A 20,945-nucleotide genomic window follows, 5' to 3' on the forward strand; every position below is an offset into this window, starting at 1 on the left:
GGGGTCCGGCCGCGCAGTTCCCCATTGGTCCCAGACTCAACATAACATATCGGCCTTACCATATAGGAAGCAGGAATTCTGCTCGCAGGCAGCAAAGGGGTATTCCGGTTTTAATAATTATATTTAGCTTGCAGACCTTTATAGTATTCCATACAGTAGCCTCTCCCTAAAGAAAGAGAATGGTTTGGCCCATTTTAGTCCTGTAAAATGCATTTGTAGGATAGGACTAAACACGGCGTCAGTCATGTGATCCTCACAAGTATCATGTGACCTGGCTTTAAAGGGGTATTCCCATTTCGCACATTGGGGGCATATCGTTAGAATATGCCCTCAATGCCCTATAGGTGCAGGTCCCACCTCTGAACAGAGCTTGCAAGGTCCCGGAAGGCGCACCGTGCTCGCACGGCCGCCTTCCATTCATTCAAATGGCCGAACAGTCTGCTTCCCATTCATTTCAATGGGGCTTCCGAAAATACGGAACACTCGTCGATTTTTGGTGCTCCCATAGGAATAAATGGAGGACAGCCGTGCATGCGCGCTGCACCCTCAGGGACTTTACCCGCTCCGGTCTAAGTATAGGAGCAGATCCTAGACCTATAGGACATTAGGGGCATATCCTAGCGATATGCCCCCCCCCCCCAATGTCCGAGATGGGATAACCTCTTTAAGTTAACTGCTCAGATATCTAACGGGTGAATAGTAGTGTATTGAGGAGCAGAACGTGTATATACTGTATTACTACCTGTAGCAGTAGCTCATCATATCAGTCAGTATCTGTGTAGAAGCAGATATCGGTGTGTGTTTTTCTTTTTACACTAAAAGACAACATCACCTAGAGACAGGCAGCCATTTTACAACATCACCTACAGACAGGCAGCCATGTGGATACACACAGTGATGTAGTTACTGTAATAACTCTGCACATGGATGTCATGTAACACTGCTGCTTACTGAATGTCAGGGATTATCTGATGTGAAGAGTGTCACATGACTGATGCCATGTTTTCAGTAAGGCCACGGATACATTACACGGGATACATGGGCTATACCATTCTACTGCATATAGGGGTCAATTGCCTGATATAAGGCATATATAGGTATGCAGGCAGAATTTTAAATACATGTATATTAGAAAATTGTATGATCTCCAATTATATAAACAAATATATTAAAGAAATAAAACTGGAGTACCCCTTTAACCAGTTCATCAATTTTGCTTCCATGGCACATTGGCACCCAATTAGCAATATCCACTTACAGTTCTAGTTGTATGATGTGTGCAGACTATTTATGGAGGCTCTATAGAAGACATAAGTATGTGACGGGTCGTCCTCACATTCGTTTGGATGAGGCACTGGAATAATGTAGACATGGCCATTCTCTTACTATATACTTTATGGGATTAGTGAACCTGATCAGGAGTCTTTCTTTTATTGTGAAGTCTGCCGTATTTCTGGTGGAACTAAAGAGCACTTAAAGTGGTTGTTCAGGATTAGAAAAAACATGGCTGCTTTCTTCCAAAAACAGCGCCACCCCTGTCCATGGGTTGTGTCTGGTATTGCAGCTCAGCTCTATTGAAGTGAATGGGCCAGAGCACACTTTTGTCTAGTCCTGTAGAACCCATTTAAAGTTCATCTATCCCTGATCACCATTTTGTTCTAGGTTTAAAATTCTGTACTGGTTAATCTCTTGATCTAAAGGTTTGTTCTTCTGATACAGAGCTCAAAATCCCCTGAACATACATAAATTTAAATTGTAATATTCTGGCTACCTGCAGCCACCACAAGGGGGAGCTTACAGTATACAGTTTATGCACTGAACTCAATAATAAAATAGTATGCAGCAAAGCTCGCCCTAGTGGTGGCTACAGGCGTCCAGAAGGTTATGTTTTTAAATGAATGTAGGAGGGTCATTTCTAGCTCCTAATCTTAATATATAAGAATATATATAAGAAATATATTTAGAAGGAATGAATAGGCACCTAATTTTCGGAGATTCACTTTAAATGCGCCAAGATCTTAGCGTGGAGACTTTATCTAAGCAATGAGACAAGATCCGCATGATGACGTGCATTCTGCACTTAACATTGATCAGCTGTAGCCATGATCTACCGCTAGATGTCAAGTGTTATTCCCGTCAATGCCTGGGAATTAATCAGCAAAATGCATACAAAGGGAAACCGAGCCAGCAGAAATGTAGCAGAGCCGAGCATCCGTAAAGGTGGTGGCCCCTACCAAGTGTGGATCAGCCCCTAAGGGCTCATGCACATGAACGTATTTTCTTTCTGTGTCCGTTCATTTTTTATTTTTTTTGCGAACCGTATACGGAACCATTCATTTCAATGGGTTCGCAAAAAAAGCGTGTTTCGTATTTCCGCAAAAAAATAGAACATTTCCTATTACTGTCCTAGGATAGTACTGTTCTATTAGGGGCCAGCTGTCCCGTTCCGCAAACTAATAATGCACACGGACGTCATCCGTATTTTTTGCGGATCTGTTTTTTTTGCGGACCGCAAAAAACATACGGTCGTGTGCATGAGCCCTAACTCTGAGCCGACAGAACCATTAGTCTGTGGGTTGCAGGCTGGTAGACCCAAAGGTGGTGCTTTATTTTAAGGTGTCCATCCTAAAAAAAAAAAATTAAAAAAAATATTATATTATTATTATTATTATTATTATTAATAATAATAATAATAATAATAATAATAATAATAATAGGGGGGAGAGGGCTGCTTTTTTCACCGTGAAACAGTGCCACCTTTGTCCATGGTTTGTGTCTGGTACTGCAACGCAGCCCCATTCCAGTAAATAGGACTGAGCTGCAATATCAAAACATGAATAGAGGTGATGCTTTTCTGAGGAAAAAATAATTTTTTTTTTTAAAATAATCTATTTAAAGGGATTGTCCATAATTTTTATATTGATGGTCTATCCTCAACAATATATCGGATGGATCGGTGGGGGCGTGACATCAGGCACCCGTGCTGATAAGATGTTCCCAAAAATCTCCATCCATTGTGTAGTTGATGTTGTTGGTTACTGCAGCCGTCCTCCTATTCATGTGAATGGAGCTACAGTAACCAGCTCCGTCCACTACGTGTGTACTGTGTATGTCTGGCACCGGAGCTTCTCTGGAACAGCTGATGGGTGCAGCCACGGGGTGTTAAACCCTTGTAGATCACATTCTGAGGATAAGCGCCCAATTGAAAAAAAAATAATAATACATTTAAAAAAAAAAAAAATAATCGAAAAGGGGTTGTGCCATGAAGAATATTCTACATTTTTAAAACCAGCCCCTGGATCTGAATGCTTCTGTAATTGCATGTAATTAAAAATTTAGCATAGCCAAGGAGCTAGGTATTCAATAAAATGTATCTGTATAGCGCCACCTGCTGTTTGCTCTTTTCCTTATTTCTCCGTTCACCTCATTAAGGTGGTTGCACGTGCTCCGTTTAAATTTTCAACTGCAGCCAGACATATCCTCTGTTAGGGCTCCTTCACACGACTGTATGTATTTTGATGTCCGCAAAATACAGATCCGCCAAAAAAAAAATAAAAAAAATATGGATGACATCCGCGTGACAGTTATTTGGCGAATACGTTGTAACAATGCCTGTCCTCGTCCGCAAATCGGACAAAATAGGACATGTTCAATTTTTTTTGGGCGGAGTGGACTTGCAGATATATGGATACGGAAGTCATTTCTGTTTTTTTTTGCGGCCCCATTGAAATGAATGCCGGGCCGCAATACAGGCCGCAAAAATAAAAATAAATAAATAAATAAAAATGGAACGGACACAGAGAAAAAAAATACGTTCATGTGCATGAGCCCTTAGGGAAAGAGCTACAGCAGTTAGGGCCCCCACCTGAGCTGTGATAGTGAGACAGTTGCAGCAGAAAAGATATGCTGCATGAGCAATGATTGTGAGAAAGCTGTAGCAGAAAGGGCACGCCCCTGAGCTGTGATAGTGAGACAGCTGCAGCTGAAAAGATATGCTGCATGAGCAATGATTGTGAGAAAGATGCAGCAGAAAGGGCACCCCCCTGAGCTGTGATAGTGAGACAGCTGCAGCAGAAAAGATATGCTGCACGAGCAATGATTGTGAGAAAGATGCAGCAGAAAGGGCACACCCCTGAGCTGTTATAGTGAGACAGCTGCAGCAGAAAAGATATGCTGCATGAGCAACAATTGTGAGAAATCTGTAGCAGAAAGGGCACACCCCTGAGCTGTGATAGTGAGACAGCTGCAGCAGAAAAGATATGCTGCATGAGCAATGATTGTGAGAAAGATATAGCAGAAAGGGCACAACCCTGAGCTGTGATAGTGAGACAGCTGCAGCAGAAAATATATGCTGCACGAGCAATGATTGTGAGAAAGCTGTAGCAGAAAGGGCACGCCCCTGAGCTGTTATAGTGAGATAGCTGCATCTGAAAAGAAATGCTGCACGAGCAATGATTGTGAGAAAGCTGTAGCAAAAAGGACACACCCCATGAGCTGTTATAGTGAGACAGCTGCAGCAGAAAAGATATGCTGCACGAGCAATGATTGTGAGAAAGATGCAGCAGAAAGGGCATGCCCCCTGAGTTGCCAGCCTGAAAATAAATCTTGCAGAACAATTGGAGCAATGACTGGGGAGATCTCTGGATCCATGTGAGGTACGGGGCTGGTTCTAGCTTTGTTAGAAAGAGATGGTCATGTCCTATATGATGTCTGATTTTCTTTTTTACATCAATAATGGTATAAGCCCTTTAAAGGGTCGGTGAATGCAGTTGTGCTGTATTTTAAGGTGTTTGTAGCAGCTGACTACATTCTCCTTAGTCCCAGTATTTCCTTTCATTTTGGTCCTCTTTGGCTTCTCACCATTGCCTAGAGGAGCAATGCAAATCCTCCGTGCCACACCGCTTCAGCCCTCCTCCACTTTTGAGATCCATTCTTCCCTTGGTGACATATTCCAGGGGTTTCTGGCCCTGGATATGGCTTCAGACTTAAAAGGGGTTGTGTCGCTTCAGGAAATTACATTTATCATGTAGAGAAAGTTAATACAAGAGACTTACTAACGTATTGTGCAAGCGCGGCCACCGCTGCTGGACTGCCAGGTGGTCATAACCATGGAAACGAGCAGTGTCTGGAAAACTGAATCCAGCCGGCAAAGGAGGCAATATGGACAATCACGATACATTAGTAAGTGCCTTGTATTCACTTTCTCTACATAAAAAAAAAATATGCCATTTGCCGAAGTGACGCAACCCCTTTAAACATTATTAAGGCAGAATAATAAAAAGCCAACGATGTCCTGATGATGATGATGATGAAAGATGTCCTGGGAGGGCGAAACGTTAGCTTTTGATTACTATGCCTTAATAAAAGGTTATGACTTAACCCAAATCTGATGCTTTGGGAAGATTCAGGGTACTTTGCATTAACCCTCGAAGTTCCAGGTCATTGCCCGGAAGGGAGGAATGTATAGATTGGAAGGTAAGTAGTCCAGCTGCTACTATTTCACGTGAAAAAACGAAGTGAAAAATATACTAACCGGGATGTAACGCCTTTAAACTCTACACCATGGCAGGACATGCGATCATTTCATAAAGGGGGTTTAGACAGAATTTGGGGCACCATGGTGTAGAAGACGACATGATCTGAGCAGGTCCTTCGATGATGTGCATCTGTGCAGCAGCAATAATCTACGGATATATTAATTTCCGCAAGGGCAAAAAACACAAAAAGGGTAGCCGGGTAGGGGGGACTCACAGAAGTATAGCAGGAGGAAGACAAATGTAGCTCTGCGGTGCACTAGGACACAGCGAGGAGAGAGAACACAATAGGAATATAGGTATTAAAGTGGATCCATCACCGTAAGAGGCAGACACTTCCCCGGTTGCGGACTCATTCTCAACTACGGTAGTCCGTTAATTCAACAAGAAACTGCATCCGTGTGACCATTATTTGGTGGTTCAAAATGGCTGCCTCTGTATGTGTAGGTGGTGGGTCCACTTTAACTGTATGACAGGAGAGCCACGGAAGGGCTCCGTAATACCACATTACAAAAGATACAAGACTTGGATGTCCTCTTTAGTAGGCTGGGGCTACATGGCGACATGTCGCACGTTGAAGTCATGGCTGGCGACTTGGGTCGTGTGTAGGACTGCATCTTCACGACATAATGGAGGTGAATGGGGTTGAAACCCAACCCAGAAGTTGCCACGGCCAGAGAATCACACAAAAAAAATAAAAATCTAGCGTTGCGATTCTGTGGTCGCGTTCGTGACAACTTGAAGGTCGCGTTGCAATCCCGTGCACTTCCATTATGTTGAAAGGTTCAGCGCACACGAGACTTGCATTGTGGTCCCCCGGTGGCAATGTTGCGTGCCACATTGTAGCTGGTTGCATGCTGCTTCGCGACTCCATAGGCAAAATTTCTATGCCGTGTCGGAACGCGGCGCCCCGATCTTCATGTCGGGCGACGTGTTGCCTTGCAGACCCAGCCGTATACTTGTCTCCTGTTCCCGGGAATAACACTCATCCTTACAGCGCCTCACCTGTTTGGAAAAGGAATCCTCCAGCTCTGTGATCTCATTGGAAAACTCCCCCGAGGTGTTGATGGAATCACCGTCCATACCGCTGCAGGATTCCCCATACTGAAGACCTCGCTCCCCCTGCCCACGACATGCAGCTACCCCTTCGTCCAATGACACGGGTTTGCCCTGGAAGTATGGGGTGTTGTGGGTCTTGTCGTACTCCTCAAAGGAGTACTGCATGCGCATGTTGGATAGGATGATCCGACGGGACATGCGGCTCTCAGAAGCAGAGCTGCGTAGACGTTCAAAGTTCTTATTCATGCGATATTGTCTGAACGCGGTCTGGATGGTGCGAGCTGCTCGCCGGCTGAGGAAATAGCCCCCATACTTCCTCTCCAGCATTTCCACCTACATCAGGAGACAGGTAGAGTGTGTGTGTAAGAGAGGGCCCGAGGACACAACACGGGAGGGAAGGAGGGGGGGTACAAAATAAGAGACATGAGGTCAAAAGGAACATATATGAGACAGGGAAGAAGCATAAACCTTAGTAAGGAGAGAAGTTTCCAAACTTGTCCTTCAGATTTGTTAACAGTCCCCGCTAAGGGACTATAAAAATTTACTACGCGACTGGTTGGAAGTTACTAGGACTATGACATGTTTGAAAACCACTTCTCAGAAGGACAGGGGGGGAAAAAGACGGAAATCACAGACCAAGCCTTGATATGAGACAGAAGGAAAGTCAAGGACAAGGAAATTGATTTGGGTTTCAACAAGAGTAGATACCTTCTTGTCCTGGAGGTCAGAAGACAATTCATAGCTGTCAGACAAGGCTTTGGGTCTTTTATTCTCTTCTTCTTCCTGTTTGCGCAAGGCAACGCTGGCGGGCTGTAGTCTGGCCCTTTGACTCCACTGGAGTCCTGGGTGAGACGGGTGACGGGTGGGTGATGGCAAGTCGTAGTGATCGCTTTTCACCTCTCCACGGTAGGGGGGCTGCTGGCATGGACTGTCAACAATTGTTCCAGATTCGCTGCCAAGAGAGTCGCCACCTTCGACGCTGAAGAGACAGACAATGGTAATAACCAAGGGCAAATGAAGTGACCGCCATTAGAAAAAGCTAGAGGACAAGGCAAGGAAGCAAACACACCGTGCATACAGGCAGAGGGAAGCTTATAGTCAGTTGAAGCACACCGGAATATTAAGTGGAGCTTGATGGGTCGCATACTGTCAAAGACAGACAACGGGCATACGAAGCAAAAAAAAACAAAAAAACATGCCAGTCAGCCAGCGACTGATTACGAGGAAGCACCACACAACGGCAAGGCGGGGATGCACATGCCAACTGTACTGGTAGCACTGGCAGAACATACAGTCAGCCAGAAAGGGCACATACAACAGAGAAAATAATAGGTTGGCAATAAAATGCAAAAAGACAGTCGGCCAGGGTGACTACAGACTGAGCAGAAACAGAAATACTGTTAGCCAATACGGTGAATGCATGGAAGAAACAAGAACAGTCAGCCAGAAAGGGCACACGTGGACATATGCAGGAAAACAATCGTTTGCCGGGGGTAGGTTTATACTAACAGTGGCCTCACTGAGTACAGCCAGAGATGGCACATTGTAGAAAACAAAGCAGAAATACAGTCAGGCACAGAGGGTACAACAGCAGCATGCCTGCCAGCGAGAGCTTTATACCGTAGGGGCATCGCACTGTATAGTTAGCCAGACAGTACATAGTAGCAGAAATACAGTCAGATGGTACACTCTGTGAGGAGCAGCACATATACAGTCTGTCAGGGGGTGTACTGTGAGTAGCAGAAACACCGTCAGCCAGAGAGGGTACAAGTGGTGAGTTAGAGGGTACACACTGACAGGAGCAGCACATGTACAGTCTGTCAGGGGGTGTACTGTGAGTAGCAGAAACACCGTCAGCCAGAGAGGGTACAAGTGGTGAGTTAGAGGGTACACACTGACAGGAGCAGCACATGTACAGTCTGTCAGGGGGTGTACTGTGAGTAGCAGAAACACCGTCAGCCAGAGAGGGTACAAGTGGTGAGTTAGAGGGTACACACTGACAGGAGCAGCACATGTACAGTCTGTCAGGGGGTGTACTGTGAGTAGCAGAAACACCGTCAGCCAGAGAGGGTACAAGTGGTGAGTTAGAGGGTACACACTGACAGGAGCAGCACATGTACAGTCTGTCAGGGGGTGTACTGTGAGTAGCAGAAACACCGTCAGCCAGAGAGGGTACAAGTGGTGAGTTAGAGGGTACACACTGACAGGAGCAGCACATGTACAGTCTGTCAGGGGGTGTACTGTGAGTAGCAGAAACACCATCAGCCAGAGAGGGTACAAGTGGTGAGTTAGAGGGTACACACACACTGACAGGAGCAACACATATACGGTCTGTCAGGGGGTGTACTGTGAGTAGCAGAAACACCGTCAGCCAGAGAGGGTACAAGTGGTGAGTTAGAGGGTACACACTGACAGGAGCAGCACATATACAGTCTGTTAGGGGTAGTACTGGGAGTAGCAGAAACACCGTCAGCCAGAGAGAGTACAAGCGGTGAGTTAGAGGGTACACACTGACAGGAGCAGCACATGTACAGTCTGTCAGGGGGTGTACTGTGAGTAGCAGAAACACTGTCAGCCAGAGAGAGTACAAGCGGTGAGTTGGAGGGTACACACACACTGACAGGAGCAACACATATACGGTCTGTCAGGGGGTGTACTGTGAGTAGCAGAAACACCGTCAGCCAGAGAGGGTACAAGTGGTGAGTTAGAGGGTACACACTGACAGGAGCAGCACATATACAGTCTGTTAGGGGTAGTACTGGGAGTAGCAAAAACACTGTCAGCCAGAGAGAGTACAAGCGGTGAGTTGGAGGGTACACACACACTGACAGGAGCAACACATATACGGTCTGTCAGGGGGTGTACTGTGAGTAGCAGAAACACCGTCTGCCAGAGAGGGTACAAGCGGTGAGTTAGAGGGTACACACACACTGACAGGAGCAGCACATATACAGTCTGTCAGGGGGAGTACTGTGGGTACTGACAGAAGAAGCAGAAACACAGTCGGCCAGAGAGGGTAAAGTGGTCAGTCAGAGGGGACACACTGACAGCAGCAAATATACAGTCTGTCAGGGGGTGTACTGTGGGTACTCAAAAGAAGCAGAAACACAGTCGGCCAGAGAGGGTACAAGCGGTGAGTTAGAGGGTACACACTGACAGAAGCAGCAAATATACAGTCTGCCAAAGATCGTACATACGGACAGAACTATCAGAAATACAGTCAGCCAGAGAAGGCACAAGCAGTTGTTTCACGAGAGCACCAATAACAGTAGTTGCAGCTGTAGTCAGCCAGCAATGGTAGCACTATAGAAAACGAGGACTATATAATAAAGCGGCACATCCCAGAAATATAAGATCTAATAATGAAATGTCAAAGATAGATTTCATCTATTTATGTTTGTCATAGGATATAACGTGTGCTCTGGGTAGCGGTATTATTCTTAGGCCTCATGCACACAACAGCAGATTTGTACCGATAAAACTGGCTGACCTGTTGGCAGCTAAAGACATCTGTGTTGGTCCCATCTTCATATGTGCCCGCAATGCTGAGAAAAATGATGTTTTAATATATGCAAATAAGCCTCTAGGTGCAATGGGGGCGTTGCCATTACACTTAGAGGCTCTGCTCTCTCTGCAACTGCTGCACCCTCTGTACTCTGATTCATAGGAGCAGGTGTGAGAATGTTTTCACTGCCTGGTCCTGTCAATCAAAGTGCAGAGGGCGCGGCAGTTGCAGAGAGAGCAGAGCCTCTAGGTGTAACGGCAACGCCCCGGTTGCTCCTAGAGGCTCATTTGCATATAATAAAACATCATATTTTTCAGCAATGCGGACACATATGAACATGGGACCAACACAGATATTTTCAGCTGCCAAGTGCACATGTAACAGGTCAGCCAGTTTCATAGGTACAAAACTGCTGACAGATGCCCTTTAACCTCTGTCCTGCTGTGACTATAATAAAGATTATTATATTTGATATTTGTGGGATGTGCTGCTTTTTTATATAGTCCTTCTGTTCCGCTGTATACTTTGATAGGACTATTAGCACTGCACTCCAATATTCTCTGTGTGCCCCCTTCTCTGGTTATTATTAGCAATGGTAGCACAACATACAATCAGCAATCACAGGCAGCACAATATGAGAGCAAGGCTGAGCCAGGGCAGAAACAGACGAGGCAGCCAACAGACTGAACACAAATAAATATATGAAGAATCAAAGAACAAGTGTAAGTATATAGTTACCCATAAAAACATACAAAAGCGAGGAAGTCGTGCACGTACATAAAAAAAAGCTTATTTCTCAGTCCCACAACAACACTTTCCGATGAACTTTGCCCCTCCATCGGCAGACGCCTCCCTTCTCTAGTAAATTCCTTCTCTTGTAGCCATAAACATATCTTACCAGATTGCGCTTTCCTCTGATCACGAGATCTCCTCACAATAGACCACCAGAGGTCCTGCACCACCCAATAAGTACTCAATGACACAAAAAGGTAGCAATCCCCACTGGGGTGGGTTTCATATAGTGTACACTAACCACCATGACAGCCATTCTATGACATAGCGCCCCCTATCCTGCTATTCTCCATGGCTTAGATTCAGAAGACCATCTTGAAGGTTGAACTGTTTGATTTCCGAGACTTTCTCAGAATTCTAACATCACCAACAACAGAAGCTTGGTGCAACCCTCTGATGGAAGACCACCCGTGGTCCACATATGCCAAAAAGATAGATCCGCTGCACAGTCATCCTATAAATCCCAGACTGCGCTTTCCTCTGTTCAGGGAGTATCCTCACAAAAGACCACCAATGCCGACAGCAGAGGTCCTGCACCACCCAATGATCCACCATACCACTAAGTACTCAGTGACACAAAAATGTAGCAATTCCCATTGGGGCGGGGTTCATATAGCGAATACTAACTACCATGACTGCCATTTTATCGCACAGTGCCCCCTATCCTGCTATTCTCCATTGCTTGGATGCAGAAGACCATCTTTAAGGTTGAAAAGTTTGATTTCCGAGACTTTCTCAGAATTCTAATATCACCAACAACAGAAGTATGGAGCAAAGCTCTGCTGAAAGACCGCCCATGGCCCACGTATACCTAAAAGACAGATCGGATGCATAGTCACCCCTACATCCCAGGGCCCCGACATTTCTCATCCAAAGCCCAGCTCGCGGCTATCTGATCATGATCATCTTTCATGATGAGATGGATAACTGCGCAGGAGATTAGCTGCGCGGTTATTTGTGGTAAACAAGAAGATCGCAGGTGTTTGCAGATAAGACGGAGGTGTTGCCTCCAAGGATGTGCCCTTCACATCTCCCTCACGTCCTGTAAACACGCCGGCCGATCACAGGTAATGCACATGACAGGGGGTTGCCATCGCCGAGCTGATAACTCACATGTAAAGAGCGGCTCGGGCAGGGAGGCGAGGCGGCTTCCCCCCTTTTTTCTTCCTCATCTTCTTGGAAAGTGCAGAGTGGATGTCAGGCAGCATCCAACGACTTCACCTTGCAAGACGGTCAGGTAGGGAGAGAAGGTGACATGAAGAAACCTCAGCATGCTCTGCAGGGGGTTAATCCAGAAAAGCTGTTTGTGACGGAAATCCTAAAACCCATCACTATGGAGCCGCAGGCAACACCTAGCTTTGCTCCTCCCCAACCTCCAGACTGAGGACAACCCTTCACCCTCCCCGGCACCTGTCTTCTCAATCACTGACAACAGGTACGCACCGCAAATTTCACAGGGCACATCCAGGTAACGCCTGTTGCAAGGGTCATTTGCTTAACCTGATGTCAAACCAAACACATGGACGTGCCTGAAGGAGGGAGAGACACCCAAGGTGACAGCAATCGGAAGTAGGGAAAATGTAGCAGAGCTGAGTATGTTCAAAGTGATGCAGCCTGTGATTTCACACTGCATTTTGCAGTGTGTGCATGTCAGATGGATTTCTAGACATATACCTCCAATGGATGCCACTCTACCTGGTCTCTGGCGCTCATAGACTCCCCTGCAAAAGAACGTATGCATACTGCACAGTACACATTTCTTTAGTGAATGCTTCTGTATGGAAACGTAGAACTTGCTGCGGTATTCCATACAGAAAAAAAAGTATACTGCCAAACTGCTGCCCAAATGAGGCAATAAGGACACTATGTCGGGCCATATGTGCTTTTCTAACATTGCAAGCGCAGTGAGAAAGCCGCCTTAAAGGGGTTGTCCCGAATTCGAGTCAACAAACCCCTGGGGTCCTAACTTGTGCCCCTGAACAAACTGGCCGGACAAACCTTTTAAATGACGATGGATAGCACATTAGTTTTTCTGCAGTCCTATGTACAACCCCAATAGACTGTGGTATTACAAATAACAAACTCAGCTCTGCTACAATAGCTCTGTATCTAAGCCACCGTATACAAGACATTCATTTTTATAATACCACTGAGAGAAAAAGTGTCACTAGTGCTATGTAAATTGACACGATGGTACCAATATGTCAGATCTGCATAATGGCTTCCATTGTGCTAGTTTAGTACATGACAGCTACACTGATTTCTATGGTAGCTTGGTCAACACAAAACAGTAAAAGGGAAAAATCTGTCAATCAGCCTCCAAAGGATAGCCTGTATAGGAAGAATGCATGGGGCTGCTCGCTGGAGGTGCGCTGTAGGATTAAGATGCACATGAACTGCGCAGGAATCAGCTTTTGTCACTACTTTATGCTGCCCTCAAGGGGTGACAGGTCTCCTAGAAGTGCTGGCGCCACCACAGGTGAATTCGGGCATTACACAGTGACCAATCATATCAGTCGGTAAGGTGTTATGCAGGACACACTCTTTGCTCGCGCCAACAGATGGGGAACCCGAACCAGGTATCCCCCAAGGGTCCATTCACAATGTCCAGATTGCGGATCCACAAAACACGGACACCGGCAATGTGCATTCTGCAATTTGCGGACCGTACATCGCCGGCACTTAATAGAAAATGCCTTGCGGACAAGAATAGGACATGTTCTATTTTTTTCGGGAACGGAATTGCGGTACCCGGAAGTGCGGATCCGCAATTCCGGATCCGGGCAGCACATCGTGCTGCCTCATAGAAATGAATGGGTCCGCAATTCCTGCGGACGTGTGAATGGACCCTAAAAGGGGCTTTCCAGTACCTTAATCCTCAGGACAGCCCATCAATATCTGATCGGTGCACAAATGGACGGAGCAGATCCGATGGTGGAGCTACTGCAGAACAACGGGAACCTCCAACAAACATATTGTTGGCCTATCATGAGGAAAAGCCCTTTAAAAGGGGTTGTCCAGCTTTTCTCCAACTGATGATCTATCCTTTGGATAGGTCATCAGCATCTGATTGACAGGGGTCCAACACATGCGACCCCCTCAGCCTTCTTGCACCTTCCTGCAGGCCAGTGACATCATGACTATAAGTTATGTGGCCTGGGCACAGCCCAGCCACATTCATTTCTCAATCAGCTGATCGGCGGGGGTCCTGGGTGTCGGACCCCCACTGATCAGATGCCAGAGGATAGATCATCAGTAAGAAAATGGCGGACAACCCCTTTAAGTGCTTTTCTCAAAGCCCGAGCAGAGCTTGGGAAAAACTGTTAGGCCTCTTTCACACGGGCGTTGCGGGAAAAGGTGCGGGTGCGTTGCGGGAACATGCGCATTACATTGTAATGCGTTTTGCACTTGCGTGAGAATAATCGCGCATGTTTGGTACCCAAACCTGAACTTCTTCACAGAAGTTCGGGCTTGGGATCGGTGTTCTGTAAATTGTACTATTTTCCCTTATAGCATGGTTATAAAGGGAAAATAATAGCATTCTGAATACAGAATGCATAGTAAAATAGCGCTGGAGGGGTTAAAAAATAAATAAAAATAATTAAACTCACCTTATACCACTTGATCGCGCAGCCCGGCTTCTCTTCTGTCTCCTCCTTTGCTGATTGCAGGAAAAGGACCTGTGGTGACGTCACTCCGGTCATCACATGATCTTTTACCACGGTGATGGACCATGTGATGACCAGAGTGACGTCACCACAGGTCCTTTTCCTGCAATCAGCAAAGAAGGAGACAGAAGAGAAGCCGGGCTGCGCGAGCAAGTGGATTAAGGTGAGTTTAATTATTTTAATTATTTTTTTTAACCCCTCCAGCGCCATTTTACTTGGCAATCTGTATTCAGAATGCTATTATTTTCCCTTATAACCATGTTATAAGGGAAAATAATAATGATCGGGTCCCCATCCCGATCGTCTCCTAGCAACCGTGTGTGAAAATCGCACCGCATCCGCACTTGCTTGCGATTTTCACGCAACCCGATTCATTTCTATCGGGCCTGTGTTACGTGAAAAACGCACAAAGAGGAGCATGCTGCGATTTTCACGCAACGCACAAGTGATGCGTGAAAATCACCGCTCGTGTGCACAGCCCCATAGAAATGAATGGGTCGGGATTCAGTGCGGGTGCAATGCGTTCACCTCACGCATCGCATCCGCGCGGAATACTCGCCCGTGTCCTCAGGATAGGTCATCAATAGGAGATTGGCGGGGGTCCGAGTCTTGACACCGTCACCGGTCAGCTGTATGAAGAGGCCGCGGCGCTCCATGAGTGCTTGGGCCTCTTCCTGGGCCACTTGATGTCACGTACATCGGTCACATGGCCTAGGCGAAGCAAAGCCCCATTCAAATGCATGGGGCTGAGCTGTAACACCAAGCACAGCCACTATACAATGGATGGCGCTGTGCATGCTCGGCTGGCGAGGAGGCCGCGGTGTCACCTGAGATCCATTGAGTGCTGTGGCTTCTCAAACAGGTGATTAGCAAGGGTGCAGGTAGTCGGAGGATAGGTCATCAATATAAAAATCCCGGAGAACCCCATTAACTTTGAATTCTCTAATAGTGTACATGAAAATTGGTTTCTACGCTGGGCAACCCCTTTAAGCCTCATCAGTCCGTATCCAATCCATATTTTTTCGTATTTCAATGGGACCGCAAAAGATGCGGACATCACACTGTGTGCTGTCCGCATCTGTATGTCCTATTCTTGGCACTTCTAAAAAAACAAAAACATACTGCCACTGCATAATCTGTCTAGAGCGAGGTCCAGAATGGAGGGAGCTGGGAAAGCAGTGACCCAAACCAGACAAATCCTTTAAGCAAGAGATTACAGACTAGCAATAGAAACCAGTTTACAGTTTACAGTCTGACAAACCAGTGACTTCCCATGTAGGTCAGTGGAGCATGGCGTCGCCTGTATAGGACCACTTCATGTGGATCAGACGCTATTAGTACAGAAAGTGTCCAGGCAGGTAATACAGCAATATCCAGCCTCGTCTCTTGTATATTACGACTCGGTGACATTCCTCACTGATCTCCCTGAGAACAAAACAAACCTGTTCCTCCCCGAACACAATCCACACGGAAGAGGGATGGCAGGTGTAGACGGAAGTAACCTGGACACACCGCTCCCTGTCACTGACGATGACATTATCATATGAAGTACAATCTGTACTCAGGTATTGTACTGAATAACGCACCATATTAATCAGCAGGCGTCCTGCGTGCAGGTATTGTACTAAATAACGTACCATATTAATCAGCAGGCGTCCTGCGTACAGGTATTGTACTGAATAACGCACCATATTAATCAGCAGGCGTCCTGCGTACAGGTATTGTACTGAATAACGCACCATATTAATCAGCAGGCGTCCTGCGTACAGGTATTGTACTAAATAACGTACCATATTAATCAGCAGGCGTCCTGCGTACAGGTATTGTACTAAATAACGTACCGTATTAATCAGCAGGCGTCCTGCGTACAGGTATTGTACTGGATAACGCACCATATTAAATCAGCAGGCGTCCTGCGTACAGGTATTGTACTAAATAACGTACCATATTAATCAGCAGGCGTCCTGCGTACAGGTATTGTACTAAATAACGTACCGTATTAATCAGCAGGCGTCCTGCGTGCAGGTATGGTACTAAATAACGTACCGTATTAATCAGCAAATCATTCTGCTGAAACACTCTGTGCTGCTGGAGACCCTGCTCTCTCCATGATTACCTCAATGAATCACTCACATATCCATTGACTGTGACCTCTCATTTATTGCTACATTTAACCCTTCCTACTGTAATATGACTAGATATCTGCTGGTGAAAATGTCTTCCTCATGAAGTTATTGCCCTATTAACATCAAAGTAATACTTGTGTAACTTTACAAAGGATGGGGAGATAAGAGGCTGCAGGACACTTCTGAGGCCACTTATCCTCTTTTTCTCACTGGACTGGTGACACACTAGTGTCACTCAGTAGTCAGAAAACTCTATTTAAAAAAAAAAAAAAAAATGCAAAATTGCAGCAAATAAGTTTTAAAGTCTGTAGGAGTACAGGTCTCCATAAACTGGAAATAATAGGCCACATTTCCTTAGTGTTGTCCATAGTAACCAATCACAGCACTGCTTTCATTTTTGCCCAGCATTTAAAAAAATGAAAGACGAGCTCTGATTGGTTGCCGTGGACAACAGAGAAATGAGGCCTAGTATTCCCTATAGATGGAGCCTTTTCTATCCTAGTGCTTTTGTCTTAACAGGGTCTCCAAAAAACAAAATAGAGGACGACGGTGACCATGTAGTGAAATATACCACAACCAGATGCATGTCTTTAAAAATTTTTTTAAAGTTTAGTTCGTATTTGATTAAATCTTTGAACATTATTACAGATCATCAGGCGTACAACATGAGCGGAGCATCTAGTCACACCCAGTGGCGCACTCATGTTTAGGGCTTGTTCACACGAATGTAAGGGCTCCGTGCCCATGCTGTGGTCCGCAATGCACGGGCACCGACCCTGGGGCAGCCACATGCGGATCGCAGACCCATTCACTTGAATGGGGCCCGGGATCCATCCGTTCCGCAGAAAGATAGAACAAGTTCTATCTTTTTGCGGAACGGAACACTCAGTATTGCTTCTGTAGGGTTCCGTCCCGTGCTTCCGTTCCGTTCCGCACCACATCTCCGGATTTGAGGACCCATTCAAGTGAATGGGTGCGCATTCATGATGCGGAATGCACACGGCTGGTGACCCGTGTATTGCGGAACGAACCCTTATCCTGTACCATTCACACTTCAGTACATCATGGGCATGTGCTGTTCTCCATGGACAGCACGTGTACCCACTTACTTAAAGGGGTTGTCCCACGAAAAATATTCTACAGTTTTCAAACCATCACCTGGATCTGAACACTTTTGTAATTGCATGTAATTAAAAATTTAGCATAGCCACTGAGTTATTCAATAGAATGTATCTGCATAGCTCCACCTGCTGTTTTCTTTTTCCTTATTTCTTTGTCCTACTCACTGAGAAGGCCGCACATGCTCAGTTTCATCCTTCAACTGCCTCCTGAGCTGTGATAGGCAGAGCATGGACACGCCCCCTGAGCTTTGATAGGGAGAGCTGAGACACGCCCCTGAGCTGCAGCAGAAAAAACACTCCCTTGAGCTCTCAGCTTGATATAAATCTAGCAGAGCAATGAATGGGGAGATCTCTGGATCCATGTGAGGTCCAGGGCTGGTTCTAGCTTTATTAGAAAGAGATTATTATGTTCTATATGATGTCCGATTTTAATTTTTCACATTAGTCATGGGATAACCCCTGTAAGGATATGTTCACACGACTGCTTTGGAAAATCCGCCTACAAAATTCAAAAAAAGTTTTTGATGCGTTTTTCCACACATTTTTTTTAACCAATGGGTGTTCACTTTAGTACAAAACTGCATTTTCAGCCTGTGGTGTTTGCAGCGGTTCCGCGCCAAAAAATGTGTAGAAGAAAATGCATGGACACTTAGGCCTCATGCACACGGCAGTTGTTTTAGTCCGCATCCGAGCCGCAGTTTTGGTGGCTCGGATGCGGACGCATTCACTTCAATGGGGCTGCAAAAGATGCGGACAGCGCTCCGTGTGCTGTCCGCATCCGTTGCTCCGTTCCGTGGTCCGCAAAAAAAATATAACCTGTCCTATTCTTGTCCACGTTTTGCGGACAAGAATAGGCAGTTATATCAATGGCTGTCCGTGCCACGTGGAGGCCATCCGTGTTTTGCGGACCGCAAAACACACAACGGTCATGTGCATGGGGCCTTACAGAGCTGTTTTGATGCTTCCCATTCATTATAATGGGAGATTCGGAGCAGATTCCGCCCCAGGATAGGGTATGCTGCTTCTTCCCATTAAAATGAATAGGAGGCTGTTTTGAGGCATTTTGTGGAGCTGATGGAGGCGGAAACGCTCCAAAATAGGCGCCAAAAAACTCAGTGTGAACTGGCCCTAAGGGCTCATGCTCACGACAGTGGTTTTGGTCCGCATGCAAGCCGCATCTTCTGCGGATTGGATGCGGACCAATTCATTTTAAAAGGGGCCACAAAAGATGCGGACAGTACACCGTGTGCTATCCAGATCAATATGTCCGTTCCTTGGTCCCGCAAAAAATATAGAACATGTCCTATTCTGGTACGTTTTGCGGACAAGAATAGGCAGTTCTAAGAGGGCGGGACGCACCATTCTGCAAAATGAGGAATTCACACGCCCGGTATCCGTGTTCTGCAGGTCCGCAAAAACGGCTAGTCGGGTGCAGGAGCCCTAAATGTGTGTATTTTACACATCAGTGGTTTTTGCATCGACTGTGGGTCAGTGGAAAAACAATGGAGACATGAACTACTTTGGTCTAAGATGGCCAAACACGCCCATTGAAGTCTATGGGTCTGTGCAAAACCAGTGACGAAACATGGATGGCATCTGTGTTCTGAAGGTGGCTTTCACTGACCATTGCTCCGGAAATCAATTTTCACCCTAGCAGTGTACGTGAAGGGCAAAAAACTGATACATGGTCCAAACATGGACCATCTTCTCATGTATGTCATCATGGACACGGAAAAGTAAGTCGGGCCTTACTGGTGACTGGAAGCTGCCATGTTGGTCTCATGAGCCCAAGGGTGAGGGGCAGTGTCGCCAACCGTCCAGAAATAACTGAACAGTCTGTGAAAAATAAATAAAAAAGAGATATGTCCATGTTTTTTTTTTTGAGGCCGGTGGTACTTGACTAAATTATTTTGGTGGTAAAATATACCGCAAATCAGTATATTGAGCTATAGACCTGTATTATTTATAATCTTTATCATTCATTATGGTTTTCCAATGTGTCCGTAAAAAATGTTGGCTGTCCATGATTTTGGGAGAAGTTGTCCAGAAAATAAAAATTCTGGTGAGGGGTGCAGGTCGGAAAAGTGAGACAAAGTCTATGCTTTCCGAAGTGAAGTCAATTTAGCAAAAGAAGCGCTATTTTGATCACAAGAAGGAATATATGGACACGAATCTGCTGCAGACAATTTCCCAATTGTTTTATGGCGTTTTGTACTGCAACACATGATGAAATGTGATTGCAATATAAACAAAAAGTGAGAACGCGCTAAGCCCGATGTCTTCCTGTGGGCAGTAATAACGGCGACCCATTACCACACACCATGTCACAGAAAACCAGTTCAAGGGCATCTGTCAGCAGTCCTGACCGTGCTAAACTGCTGACAGCACCAGGTAGGAGCTGTGGACGGAAGAACAAGTATACTTTTTGTAGAGCTTCACTCATCAGAAGTAGTGAGAATATGAGGTTTTATTCTGCTATATTTTGTTTTTGCAAGTGCCCAGGAGGCGGAACTTCACTGCGAAGTGCTCTCTGCTCTGAGTGACAGCTGTAGTCATCTCCTGGTTGGATTCTACAGCTGTCAATCAGCACAGAAGGTAGGGGCTGTGAAGCAACTCAATGCACAGAGCAAATCATAATGAAGCCCTGCCTCCTGGTTCAAGCAGAATGAAACTTTATATTCTCACTACTTCTGATGAAAAAATGCTCCACAAAAGCTGCGCTGCTCTCCCCAGCCCCTATAAGTTGAAGGATGGTATTGCGTCAACCGCAACTTTTGGCAGCTGTTACACTGAAATCACTATGCTACTCGAGGTAGTCCTGTGGACACTGCACAGCTGCCATGTCACCAAGTCTAACCCGTCATGGCAAGGAAGAGCGGGGGGTCCTGTGCAGGTCCATTAAGGGGCCACATGGCAGCTGTACACCTGGAACGAGAGGCCAAATACTAGACCACAGTGATTTTTAAGACCTTATAAAAAACGATAGCACGTGTTTCCAATGGTCCAAACCAAAACCATCCAAATGGAAAGAAAACATTAAAGATGTGCCGACTCCAACATAAACCTTAGGTGCAATACAGAGAGAAAAAACGATATTCAGGAGTTCAGCAATTAAGTCGTACCCCATTTGCTGAGAGGGC

At 45.9% G+C, this 20,945-nt stretch overlaps 1 protein-coding gene across 5 annotated transcripts in view; it reads right to left on the reverse strand.

Annotated features, from left to right (window-relative positions):
• The window catches only part of IQSEC2 (IQ motif and Sec7 domain ArfGEF 2), a 190,458-nt gene that overhangs the window by 31,165 nt on the left and 138,348 nt on the right, over positions 1–20,945 (reverse strand). For 4 of the 5 annotated variants that reach the window (XM_040406122.1, XM_040406124.1, XM_040406125.1 and 1 more), the window contains 2 exons: positions 7,302–7,572; positions 6,540–6,926 (listed from right to left, as the gene is read on the reverse strand). In XM_040406122.1, coding sequence (XP_040262056.1) covers positions 6,540–6,926; positions 7,302–7,572 — 658 coding nt within the window. Of the gene's footprint in view, positions 1–6,539; positions 6,927–7,301; positions 7,573–12,003; positions 12,152–20,945 lie in introns of those variants that run through there. The other variant, XM_040406123.1, reaches the window with a different exon arrangement.

This window comes from Bufo bufo, chromosome 8, assembly GCF_905171765.1.
Source record: "Bufo bufo chromosome 8, aBufBuf1.1, whole genome shotgun sequence".
Lineage (NCBI taxonomy): Eukaryota > Metazoa > Chordata > Amphibia > Anura > Bufonidae > Bufo > Bufo bufo.